General features: G+C 36.0%; 1 protein-coding gene across 1 annotated transcript in view; it reads left to right on the top strand.

Annotated features, from left to right (window-relative positions):
* The window catches only part of LOC119766073, a 148,352-nt gene extending 138,991 nt beyond the window's left edge, over positions 1-9,361 (top strand). The window contains exons 3-4 of the mRNA XM_038250453.1: positions 3,957-4,160; positions 8,655-9,361. Of these exons, the coding sequence (XP_038106381.1) occupies positions 3,957-4,160; positions 8,655-9,226 (776 nt within the window). The 3' untranslated portion in view covers positions 9,227-9,361. The remainder of the gene's footprint in view (positions 1-3,956; positions 4,161-8,654) is intronic.
* The last annotated feature ends 2,909 nt before the right edge of the window (positions 9,362-12,270 follow it).

Below are 12,270 nucleotides of genomic sequence, written 5' to 3'. Positions count from 1 at the left end.
CTTTTTTTTCTCTAAAAAAAATTTACTTCTTCTTTTATGTGGAGTTTCTTACATGACACATTCTAGCAGCATATTTTATCGGAATTTTTTGTTACAGTTTATGCGAATAAAAAAACATGTAATTCTCAAACTTTATTTTTACTAGCCTAAATAAAGAATCCTTAAACTTTGACAGATATTTTGAACAATTTTTAGTCCAACAAATGATTTTTCTTTTTTTCAGTTTACATTTATTTAGATTTTCATTTCCATGTACATTCATTTATTTAAAATATTATTGAGTGTCCAATTGCAATCGATGACTTTTCATCTCAATTTTAATTACTAGCAACTTTCATTTATTCATGAAATATTTACAGAAGGGAAAACTCTCTTGACTGTCTAAATGCGGGCAAAAGTTGAAATTTCGCTTTAAAGTTGAACTTGTGATAACTGCAGCATGCTGACACAAGTTGAATTTTCCTTCAGCAGTTATCCATAGTTAAGAGAGTTTTCCCTTTTTAAAGAATGAAAAAAATAAATAAGTGTCAGCAGTTGTCACAAGTCACGATGTCTTCTTTAACACTTGTAGCACCAACGGGGTCAAAACTTACGCGAAGCACCAAGGGGGTCAAAAAAGTTGGAAATGCAACTTCAACCGGCTGTATCTCGGCGAAAACTCAACCGATTTGGATTATTCTTGTTGCATTCGATCCGGAAGAATGTCAAGAATCACCTCCAAAACAAATGCGTCTACCTTAAGTTATAATAAAAAGGCATTTCCAACTTTTTTTCCAAGGGTTGTATGAGCCAGTGAAAATGCATTTCCAACTTTTTTGACCCCGTTGGGGCTACAATTGTTAAAGCGATTCGAATATTGAATTAATGTTGAAAATTTAATATTATTATGCCAATTGACTATTCTGGGTCATTATGCCAAATTACGTTATGCCAAACGGCGTAATGCTAAATGGAATTATACACCCAGAACTGGGTATCGGCAAACGAGAGGATAAAGAGCACGATTCGGTAGTAAAATGATACTGTGTGCGGACGGAGAGGATAAATCCCAAAACTACCGAGAGTACTTTACTCATGGTTCATCTTCAAAAAAAGTTCATCTATCAAAAAAAAAGTACCGGAACCGAGATTCGAACCCAAGACCTTCGGCATATTGAACGATTGAACCGTGCCTTTGCCGTATGGGCCACCATGGTTCGATAACTAAGAGGTGGTCATTTGTCCATATAAGTTACTCAATAGGATGAACTGTTCCAATGAACGAATGAACACGCGAGAGGACTATACTCTCGCAAAATATCACTTTCCTCACGTTTCTTTTCGTGAGAACTATTCCCTCGTTCTTTAACTTTGGGTGTAGTACTGTTAACAATGATTTTTGAAATATGGTCTACACCCAAAACTGGCAGCGCTAGTCCGAGAGAATGATGGTCTCGAGTCGAGAGAATAGTGGTACCATTCACGGACGCAGAGAACACAGCTCGAGATGGGCGATAGAACTATTCTCTCGAGGTTCATTTGCAAAAAAAGTTCATCCGTCAAACAAAAAACCAAAAGTGTCGACAACGGGAATCGAACCAGAGACCTTTGACAAACCAATCCAATGACTTAGCTGCCTCGGCCACTACAGCTTGGTGACCAAGGAGAAGTCAGAAGTCGATGTATGACACTTGTTGGAGATTTATTGATTCAACTAACGAATGAACTCATTTGTTATGATGGTGTGAGTTGGTACCATTATTCTATCAATTCTGGCACTGAACCCTCAATAAATTTTGAGAGAACGATTATCTCGATTCTGAATTTTGGGTGTAGAGAGAAGACCTGGACTGAGCTAACAAACTAACCCGTAGGATAGACCGGGGCCAACATTTACTTCGCCGTCCGACGGAAGGCGTGATCAGACAAATTTCGTCTCAAAAAATGCCACCGGGACCTTCTGGGATCGAACCCAGGCCGACTGGGTGAGAGGCAATCACGCTTATCCATACACTACGGGTCCCTCTATAGATGGAGTATAAATAAAAAATATATTTTGGTAAATAGTTGAATCAATAAATCTCCAACAAGTGTCATACATCGACTTCTGACTTCTCCTTGGTCACCAAGCTGTAGTGGCCGAGGCAGCTAAGTCATTGGATTGGTTTGTCAAAGGTCTCTGGTTCGAATCCCGTTGTCGACACTTTTGGTTTTTTGTTTGACGGATGAACTTTTTTTGCAAATGAACCTCGAGAGAATAGTTCTATCGCCCATCTCGAGCTGTGTTCTCTGCGTCCGTGAATGGTACCACTATTCTCTCGACTCGAGACCATCATTCTCTCGGACTAGCGCTGCCAGTTTTGGGTGTAGGTCATGTATCGGTGGAGTCACTTGTAGGCAGTTGGATTAACAATTCAAAAGTCGTCAGTTCGTTTCCCGGTGTGGATGGAAGCTTAGGTGTAAAAAGCGGTTTGCAATTGCCTCAACAATCAAGCCTTCGAACACCTAGTTTCGAGTAGGAATCTCGCAATCGAAAACGCCCAGGCAATGCTGTAGAGCGTATAATTTATTTTTGATTTTTGTTTTGAAGAGGGTCAGTGAGTTTTCTACAAATCATTGTTTGTGCAAAATAGATGAATGAAATGTACAAATTCAAAACGCATTTTTATTAAAAATTACGTAAATTCAATAATTATTTTACTATTGTAACAAACCTTTACCATAATTCCTCACGATGAAATTTGTTGTGCCTGTTTTTATATTGCTTGATTTCATTAACATGCACAAAAGCTGAAAAGTGTAAGTACACTTCGTCGACTGCGTTGAATACCTCCCGTGGAGAAGAAATTGAAAGAAACCAGCGAGAATAACACGAAATATGCAGAATCCGTACAATCGAAATTGACATTAATTATTCATTCGTTAACATCGTTCCTGGCCGATTATTAAAGGGAAAGAATTTATTTGAGGTGCAGCAAGAATTGGATGGGGGACGGGGGGTTGATCAAGTACAAACCATTTCAGGCAGTTTTCTTTCAAATTGTTTTCTTTGCCTTTTCATTGACGCTGTGGGAGTACAGGATCTTATTTGCGTTTTTATTCTGCAAAAAGACCAGGAGAGAGGGTAAGAGGGAGAATTACAAAGTGCACGTCGCGATTTTTGCGTGGCATTTTTGTTCAGTGCATGTCGACCTCGACAGAGACGTGTGGGCATTGCAGCCTTATACATAAGCATAATCTGAGCATTGTGAAAGCGTTTCGAGGTGAGGTACTTTTGAAACTGGGAGGGGGTGTTGATACATTCTTACCGCTTTAAATATGAATTAATAAGTATGGTAGGGATACAATGTTAATTTTCTGAATGCAGAAGCAACTAAAAACAAAAATATAAGCATTTCAATAATCACTATAAACAAGTAAATCTTTTTAATATTTAATTAAGGAGCGTTTGGTACGGTATGTCCACGCTTCCCTCCCTGTAGATTCTGTGAAATGTGATCCTTCCACAGAATCCTCTCTGCTTTAATTTTTGTATTACATTTTCGGGTGTTCTCGGATGTACTACAATTATGAATATTGACAAGAAAAGTGCTTGGGGCGTAATCTAATCACAAGACTTTCCAACATGCTTTCATCAGACTGGCTGCGTTTGTATTAGATTAGATTAGATTAGATTAGATTAGAATCTTTTTAATATTTAACTAAAGCTTTTTCAAATCAAAAGTTCAACCATCTCTTGTTAAACGTATCGAAGACTTGTAAACGACAAAAACTGCGTGTATTTTCGCTGAAATTTCAAAAATAGCAAAATTCAACGAAAACAATCCACCAGGAACGCGACGAAGTATAAAGAGTGACAAGTTGGATTTGTATGAAATGAAAAATATACCGAGCGAATGAAGTTTAAATTAAAAACGCGCCGGCTCTTTTTTTTTTCCTTTTCTGGTAAAATTTCCCCCTCCGGACGTATCCAACAGACGACGGCGATGATGGCCTAAACCAAAGGCGCGCGCGAGAAGAGACCAGCCGTGGCTTCTGGCTGTTGGCCATTGTGTCCCCGTCCGGGGATGTGGATGGCTTTCGGGACGCTTTCTACGCCGTTGTCAACTTTGGGTTTGCTTCCTTTCCAGCAGCTGCTCGAGCACACAAATGGTACGCGGCGGACAGGGTGACGAACCATTGTAAATAAGAAATTAAATGTCCTTAAATAATGGAAAGTATTTTTTCATAAGAGCAATAGTCTGAAACTTTTATAAAACTTTTTATTTTGTATTTTTAAAAAATTAAAACTTGGAAAATGTTTTACTTGAGGACACATTTCACCATTATCCAGTTGAAAATCTTTAATTTTGTTAGTTTTTATTTATGAAAAAATCAAGTTTCTTTATTTAACTAAAAAACACTTAAAAAAACTCCGCAAATGCTCCATAGAATTGTAAGAATGAATCGCATTATTTTTTCAACTATGGGTAATTCTCTACCAACTCACACGAAATCGGGAAAAGTTGCCCCGACCTCTCTTCGATTTGCGTGAAACTTTGTTCTAAGGGTAACTTTTGTCCCTGATCACGAATCCGAGGTCCGTTTTTTGATATCTCGTGACGGAGGGGCGGTACAACCCCTTCCATTTTTGAACATGCGAAAAAAGAGGTGTTTTTCAATAATTTGCAGCCTGAAACGGTGATGAGATAGAAATTTGGTGTCAAAGAGACTTTTATGTAAAATTAGACGCCCGATTTGATGGCGTACTCAGAATTCCGAAAAAACGTATTTTGCATCGAAAAAAACACTAAAAAAGTTTTAAAAATTCTCCCATTTTCCGTTACTCGACTTTAAAAAATTTGGAACATGTCATTTTATGGGAAATTTAATGTTCTTTTCGAATCTACATTGACCCAGAAGGGTAATTTTTTATTTAGAACAAAATTTGTCATTTTAAAATTTTGTGTTTTTTCTAACTTTTCAGGGTAATTTTTTAGAGTGTAACAATGTTCTACAAAGTTGTAGAGCAGACAATTACAAAAATTTTGATATATAGAAATAAGGGGTTTGCTTATATACATCACGAGTTATCGCGATTTTACGAAAAAAAGTTTTGAAAAAGTTACTTTTTGCGTTTCTCTTAATTTTGTCGTCCCTGTCTGTCGCGGGTGACCATGAACGGCCATGATTGATGACGACCAACTATTTCAAAACTTGTTTTTCGTAAAATCGCGATAACTCGTGATGTTTATAAGCAAACCCCTTATGTCTAGATATCAAAATTTTTGTTATTGTCTGCTCTACAACTTTGTAGAACATTGTTGAACTTTAAAAAATAACCCTGCAAAGTTAGAAAAAACATGAAATTTTAAAATGAAAAATTTTGTTCTAAATGAAAAAATGACCCTTCTGGGTCAATGTAGATTCGTAAAGTACATTAAATTTCCCATAGAATTACATGTTCCAAATTTTTTAAAGTCGAGTAACGGAAAATGGGAGAATTTTTAATACTTTTTTAGTGTTTTTTTCGATGCAAAATACGTTTTTTCGGAATTCTGAGTACGCCATCAAATCGGGCGTCTAATTTTACATAAAAGTTCCTTTGACACCAAATTTCTATCTCATCACCGTTTCAGGCTGCAAATTATTGAAAAACACCTCTTTTTTCGCATGTTCAAAAATGGAAGGGGTCGTACCGCCCCTCCGTCACGAGATATCAAAAAACGGACATCGGATTCGGGCTCAGGGACAAAAGTTACCCCTTAAGACAAATTTTTACGCAAATCGAAGAGGGGTCGGGGCAACTGCTGTGGGAGTTGGCGGAGAATTACCCATTTAATAAATTAACAAAACTACATTATTTCGATGGATCAAATATGGTCCTCTTGAAACGAGCTGTCAAGAAGGGCAGTGAAGTTAATTTTTATTTTTTTCCATTTTAGATCATTGCATAGGGTCAATGAACTCAGAAAAATAAGCTTTATTGTTGTGAACAACAAAATAACAATGTAAAGTTTAATTTCAGGACCCTTTTGCGTACCCGATTCGAATTGTAGAAATGACAGTTCTACCAAAAAGATTACATTGTAGAAAAATGCAAAAATTGCTCAAATGTAAGTGCTCCATTAGAGTTTATAAATTTATATAAAATACAAAAAAAGAATGAATAAATATGTAACAAGAGAAGTTAATATTTTCGTAGAACAAAAACTACTTTAAATGACCTCTTCAACTAATTTTCACTATCAAAAAAAATTAACAGAATAGGGTTTCAAGGTTCAAAATAAAGATTTTTATGTATTTAAATTTCATGAACAAATTTTAACCAATGAATATTAATAAAAAAAATCATTTTATTTGATTTGCCTCTTCTAGTTTCAGATTTCAATATTTTTTATTTAAAACATACCAGAAAGTTTAATAAAGCATTTTTAAATTTTCGATAAACCAGCTAACACCCTGTCCTACCTCACAAAAGGGAACCAAAGGGAGCGCGTTCTGACGTCACGCTGGATGTTTCTGTCAGCTGCAGGAAAAATTCAACTTTCAGTCGGACAGAGCCAGCCGCGGCTAGGTCAGTAGTTGAATGAGGGCAGAGGAAAAGTCGGGAAATTGTGAAAGGGAGGGAAGAATCGCCGGAAACGGCGGAAGTTGTACCAGGAGGAAGTGACAGGGCAATGGCCAGGGCCATAAGCTCGAGTGGGTGGAAAATCGACCGGCCAGAGCTTTGCGGTGGAGCAAGCGGAGGCACCGTGAACGGGGAAGCAGACAGAAATTCGTGAAAAGTCTGAAATTTTGAAATGGGGAAAAAGGACCTCTGCTGGGGAAGTGGGGTTGGAGGCGTGGGAAAAGCGCGCGCGGGGAGCAACTTTTCGCAGTGGTGGAGCATGTTTTTATTATGATTATTGGAGGATTTTTATTCAAGCTTTCAAGCTTCTTTCTGACGGGACGCGGCGTCGGACAATGAGTGCCTTTCGCGAATATGCTCATTGCACCTCCTTTTCTGTGTCAGGTTTTCCTTTGCCGTGGGAGTGATTCTTCTTCATCTTCTTTTACTTTTGGTGGCTGCTGCTACGGTTTCCACTTCATTCCGTTTGGTTGAGGAATTCATAATGTCGGAAGAAGGTAGCAGCGCTGAGCTTTCCAAGGATTCTATTTCTGGCCACCGGTGAGTACCGTCTTTGGCCCTGTCTTTGTTGGAGGTGGAGCAAAGAAATGAAATGGTTTGAATTTTGCTTTAAAGTGTTTAACAAATGGCAAGGCAGCTTTCATTCTTTTCACCTCGGGAAGTTAAACACAGCTGTTTGGAAGGAAAACAATGTATTGAGCATGCTTTTAGTGTAAGTAGACATTTTTTGTACGATTTAATTTCTGTTCTGCTTTGTTAATTGTTAAACATTTTTCGTATAAATTGTACCAAAACATGAATTCTTATTTTATATTTTCTTTTCTTTCATGACCATGAACATATTATCTCACCTTATTTATTACTTTATTGCTTTATGTATATAAGTACTAATTCAAGTCAAATCAAATCTTCAGCCTAACTTTCAACAGATTAGTTCATTACAATTTATTCAACGTTTTGACGTTAATAAGAGAAGAGGTTGGCAAGTATAACTTAATTTTAAAATTTCAGGTCTGTTCCCATAATTGTTCCATAATTATTTTCTTCGCTTTTGAGTTAATGATGCAGTTTGGTTCAAAATCATGTGCACACACATGAAAAGTACAATATATCTATTAGTTTATCAGTAAACAGTTAATCTTATTAGTTGAATGTTAACAATAAGCGCTCCAAATAAATTTAAATTAGGTTAGGGATTTGATTTGCGTGAAATTCCGTGAAATTCTGTAATTTATAAAAATAGAAACGAAACTATTGGCACTACGCCCCCCGGGGCATGGCCTTCCTCTAACGTGGGATTTCTGCTCCAGCGCCTCTGACGAGACAGGAGAAACCGGGACCGACGTTTTACTTCACCATCCGATAGAAGCTCAGTGGATAAGGCGGGAATCGAACCCGCGTCTCATAGCATCATCGGGATCGGCAGCCGAAGCCGCTACCCCTGCGCCACGAGACCCATAAAAATAGATAAGTTTTTTTAACGTAAAAGCACACACTAAAAAAATATTAATTTTACATTTAACGTAATCCTTGATTGCATGTACTATTAAATCATGTAAATGTGTTTTAGCTGTAAAATTATGTTTATTTTGACGTAAATTGATAAAATTTCTATTGGCATTCCGTGACATTATGCGAAACCTAAAATTACATTATAAATAACCCAATTTTATGATTAATCAGATGCACATAACTGGAGCATCAAGTTTGATGGAATATTACATCAAATGAAACCCAATTTCGCGCGCCTTGACCACTACACGCGTGTCAGAGTGGAGAAACGTCAGAACGAAAAACATGTGTGCCGCCGCAAAAAATATTTTTGCCGTCGAATTTTTCGGTAAATTTAATAAATTCTGTACCTCTTCTGGCCAGAAACTGTCATCAAGTAAGTTTAATCATTTTTGAAATGGTGAGATAGATTTTAAACTTTTTTTGTCGTTCTCCGTTTCGTTCTATTTAGGTTACGGCAAGGTTGCGGAAATCGAGATAAGCAAAACATCTCCGCCAAGCTGCTGTTCTGATGTTTCGGAATGGATCAAACATTTGGTGCGGCAATCGTGAGTTTCCATCAGCTGTGTCACCTTTCACCAGCCAAAGTCCAAATCCAGCTCGCAGGAACGGCTCCGGGCCGGCGGAGATTCCGGCGTGCCCAGCGAAGATGATGACGACGACGACGACCCGTGCATTTCGCGGAGTTCACCCGAGTGCCACGGGACGGAGTGTGACCACGGTGCGGAAGGTGGCCACGATCACTTTCACTTGCGAGCCGGGAGTACTAGTTCGGCGGATTTTCGGAGTAAATCGAGCCTGAGGAATGACCGGTACAAGTGCTTTGGGCTGCTCGAGTCGAACATCCTGAACAGTTTCCAGCTGCAGAATTTCAGGCGAAAGATTGGGAGCGGGTACGATTCGGCCAACTCGCCGGGCCAGACCAGCATGATCGAGGACATTGCGGACACAATCGAGGAGATTGGGAAGCTGGACACGAACATCCATTCGCTGATGTACAAATCGGTCGAGGTGCATAAGGATATTGTGGTGAGCGTGTTGGTAGTGGTTTTTGAATCTTCCAAGAAGTTCAACTCAATGGTCGTCCCTCATTTCAGTCCCTGGAGTCCACCAGGAACCGGCTAATAACCAACACGCGCAAGCTGTGTCACCTCCGGCGGGGTGGCCGCCTCGGTACAAATCGCATGCCGGAAGAAAATCGTGATAGTGGACAAAAACCACAAGGCAGCAAAATAAGTTGAAAAATCGCAGGAAAAAGAAACAAGAAATGACAACTTCGCGAAATTACTGAAAATTGTGTGATCAATTATAATGTGCACCAATAAAAATAAATACTGATTTTAGATAATGTAAACACGTGTTTTTATCCAATAAGAATTTCAAGATTCCTATTAGAATACGTTTCAACCAAAATGCGTTTAATGTAATTTTACACGACCTTGGATAATTTTGGGTCCTGTAATTTTCCGTTTTATTTGACACAACTATACGTCTAATTTGACGCTCCAGTTATGTGCATCAAATTTGACCGAAAATTACACGTTTTTTTCGAAGTGTGCAATATATGAACTATTTGAACACTCAAAATGTCCATAAGAAGGATTGAAAGGAAAACAATACATTTGAATAATGTTATTTGGTACAACATTTACTTAGAAAAGGTAGTACTGAGTCATCAATTTTCAATTCATTTTATTTACCGAAATAATAATTTTACAATTTGTGTGAATAACTGGTTCATAGAGATTTGGTGTTCCTTGTAACTATTTCCTTTTCAATAACTGTTTGGTAACAGAAGTTTCTCAAAATGCAATTAAACAAAACAAGGGAAAATTTGGCCAAAAAACCTAGTGAGATCGAAACTACCCAAGTAACATTTTTTTCCAGGAGTTCTACAAGAGCACTTCAAAATAGCTACAGCATAGCAGTTTGGACCGCGGTAGGATAAAACTATCTTCAACTACTCTTCCAAACTCCTGAAAAAGTTTTGAAGAGAATTTTATCCTACCGCGGTCCAAACTGCTATGCTGTAGCTATCTTGAAGAGCTCTTGTAGAACTCCTGGAAAAAAATGTTACTTGTTACTGAGTCATCAAGTTATTCTTCAATAAAAAAATAATTTCAATATCTAAGAATTTAGCTTTTTGTTTGTTAGACTTATGCAAATGTTTAGTCCCTATGAATATTGTATAACTTTGATGTTTTTGAATCGAAACTTTTTTTACATTGACTGGAATTCCAAAAGAAATAAGAATGATTCAAATGGTTTATTCAAAATTATTGAATTGTGCTTTTTTATATTATATTTGATCTTACAAATCAGGCCTTCACATATTATTTCACCTGATTTTCTGAATCTCGTGATGTGGTCGCTAAGAATGATGGTTCCCGTGGAAATTGGAAATTTCAGCTTAAAAAAGCGAAAGTTAGCAAAATATATTTGATTAATTTAAAACATGTTTTTGTCTTATTTTTATTTTCGTTTTCAGAGTTTCTGTATGTTTTATCTTAAAATATATATGTGATGAAAAATAAAGCGATTCAAAAAAAAAACGATTCAGTGAAATTTATAAAGTTTGATTACACGAGTATTTGAAAATATAACAAAACTAAAATTAGTTGAACAAGATCAAACTTGTTTTCACATGCCTATAATGAACTAGTTTAACAAATATTACATCAAATTTTCCATTCTTCTATTCGGTAGATAATCGTATGTAAAGAACAATTATTCTAAATGAAAGATCAAAGAAATACAGAAAATATTTTCTATTATTATCACGATAAAAATAAGTAAAAAATATGGTTGATTGTAGAATAATATAAAATAAGGTAAAAAGTACATTCTGTAATTTTAAACATTTGATTTTCTAGTTCATTTTAACATCACGTTCCGTGAAATTTCCGTAAAAAAATGTTTTAGAATTATGATCCCCGTGAAAATTGCAATTTTTTAGCGTGAAAATCACTTAGACAATTATCTCAAAAATCATCGGAAAAAGACGATGAATTGAGGAAAAAATACTTTCAGATTTATTTTGATTTTTGAATACCTTTGATAGTAGCTTTACTGTAATGTTGTATAAAGCAATTCTTTTTTTTTATTTTCGACTTTTTAAGGTTTAAGAGGACTAACAAAGACATCTTTTGAGTCCTACTATATGGTGGTACAATATCTGGTTCCGGAGATATGTTTTTTTTTATAAAAAGCGTCAAAAAATGGAAAACATTTAATTTTACATCATTTTATAAAACCTAATATTTCTTTTAAACGTTATTTTTTTTTCAATTGTATCATTCTCTTGTTACCTTTAGGTATAAATTTTCTTTTTTTTTGCAAATTAAAAATGTTTTTGAAAAGCTCAAAAAAATATGTTTGAGATTCCCAGATATTTTTTTTAAAAGCTCAGAAAATTTCTAATAAATTTATCTCTGAGACTTTTAAAATGGGACACAGAGATTTCATTATTTATTCCTTATTATGGAGTTTTTAAGCCGGTGGCTAGTTCAATTTGGACGTTTAATTTCTGAGATACAGCCTCACAAAGAATTCGAATCGATGAAAATGAGTTTTTCTAAGTGTTGCCAGTAAGCCTGTAATTTTAAACAGTTAACGATATCAAGAAACTGTTTGTTCGTTATTCAATGTTATATAATGAAACGTTCGTGAAATTTTCAGATTTTTTGAATAAAAATAATTCCAAATTGAAGCAAATTATTTGAAAAGGTTTAAAAATAGATAATTGTAGATATTTTAGATCAAGTTTGATTTTTTCAGAAGTAGCTTACCTTCATAAAGATAAATTGAAGCGTTAATGTTGAAATTTTTGGCGTGCCTTAAAAAAAAGTATAATGTATGTACTTTTCAAATGCAAAATTGAAAAAAAAACAAATTTTTCATTTTTTATTTATTACCAGAATTAGATATTGCAACATCATGCAAATTATAAAACTAACACATACGAGCAATTCCAGCTCAAATCAGGAATTTTTCTGGTACTTTTGTACCCGACCCTTTCCGATTTCAATGAAACTTTTAAGACATGTTATCCTAGGCCTATGAAAGCCATTTTTGTGTATATGGAGCCAATAGTACTCGAAAATAACTTTTAAGAAAGGCGTAAGGAATTTAAATGTTTTTGTATTTTGAAATTTAAATATTGCTGTATC

Source organism: Culex quinquefasciatus, chromosome 2 (genome assembly GCF_015732765.1).
Source record: "Culex quinquefasciatus strain JHB chromosome 2, VPISU_Cqui_1.0_pri_paternal, whole genome shotgun sequence".
In the NCBI taxonomy this organism is placed as follows: domain Eukaryota; kingdom Metazoa; phylum Arthropoda; class Insecta; order Diptera; family Culicidae; genus Culex; species Culex quinquefasciatus.
The sequence above is the reverse complement of the archived record's forward strand: the minus strand, read 5'-3'. Positions and strand labels throughout refer to the sequence as shown.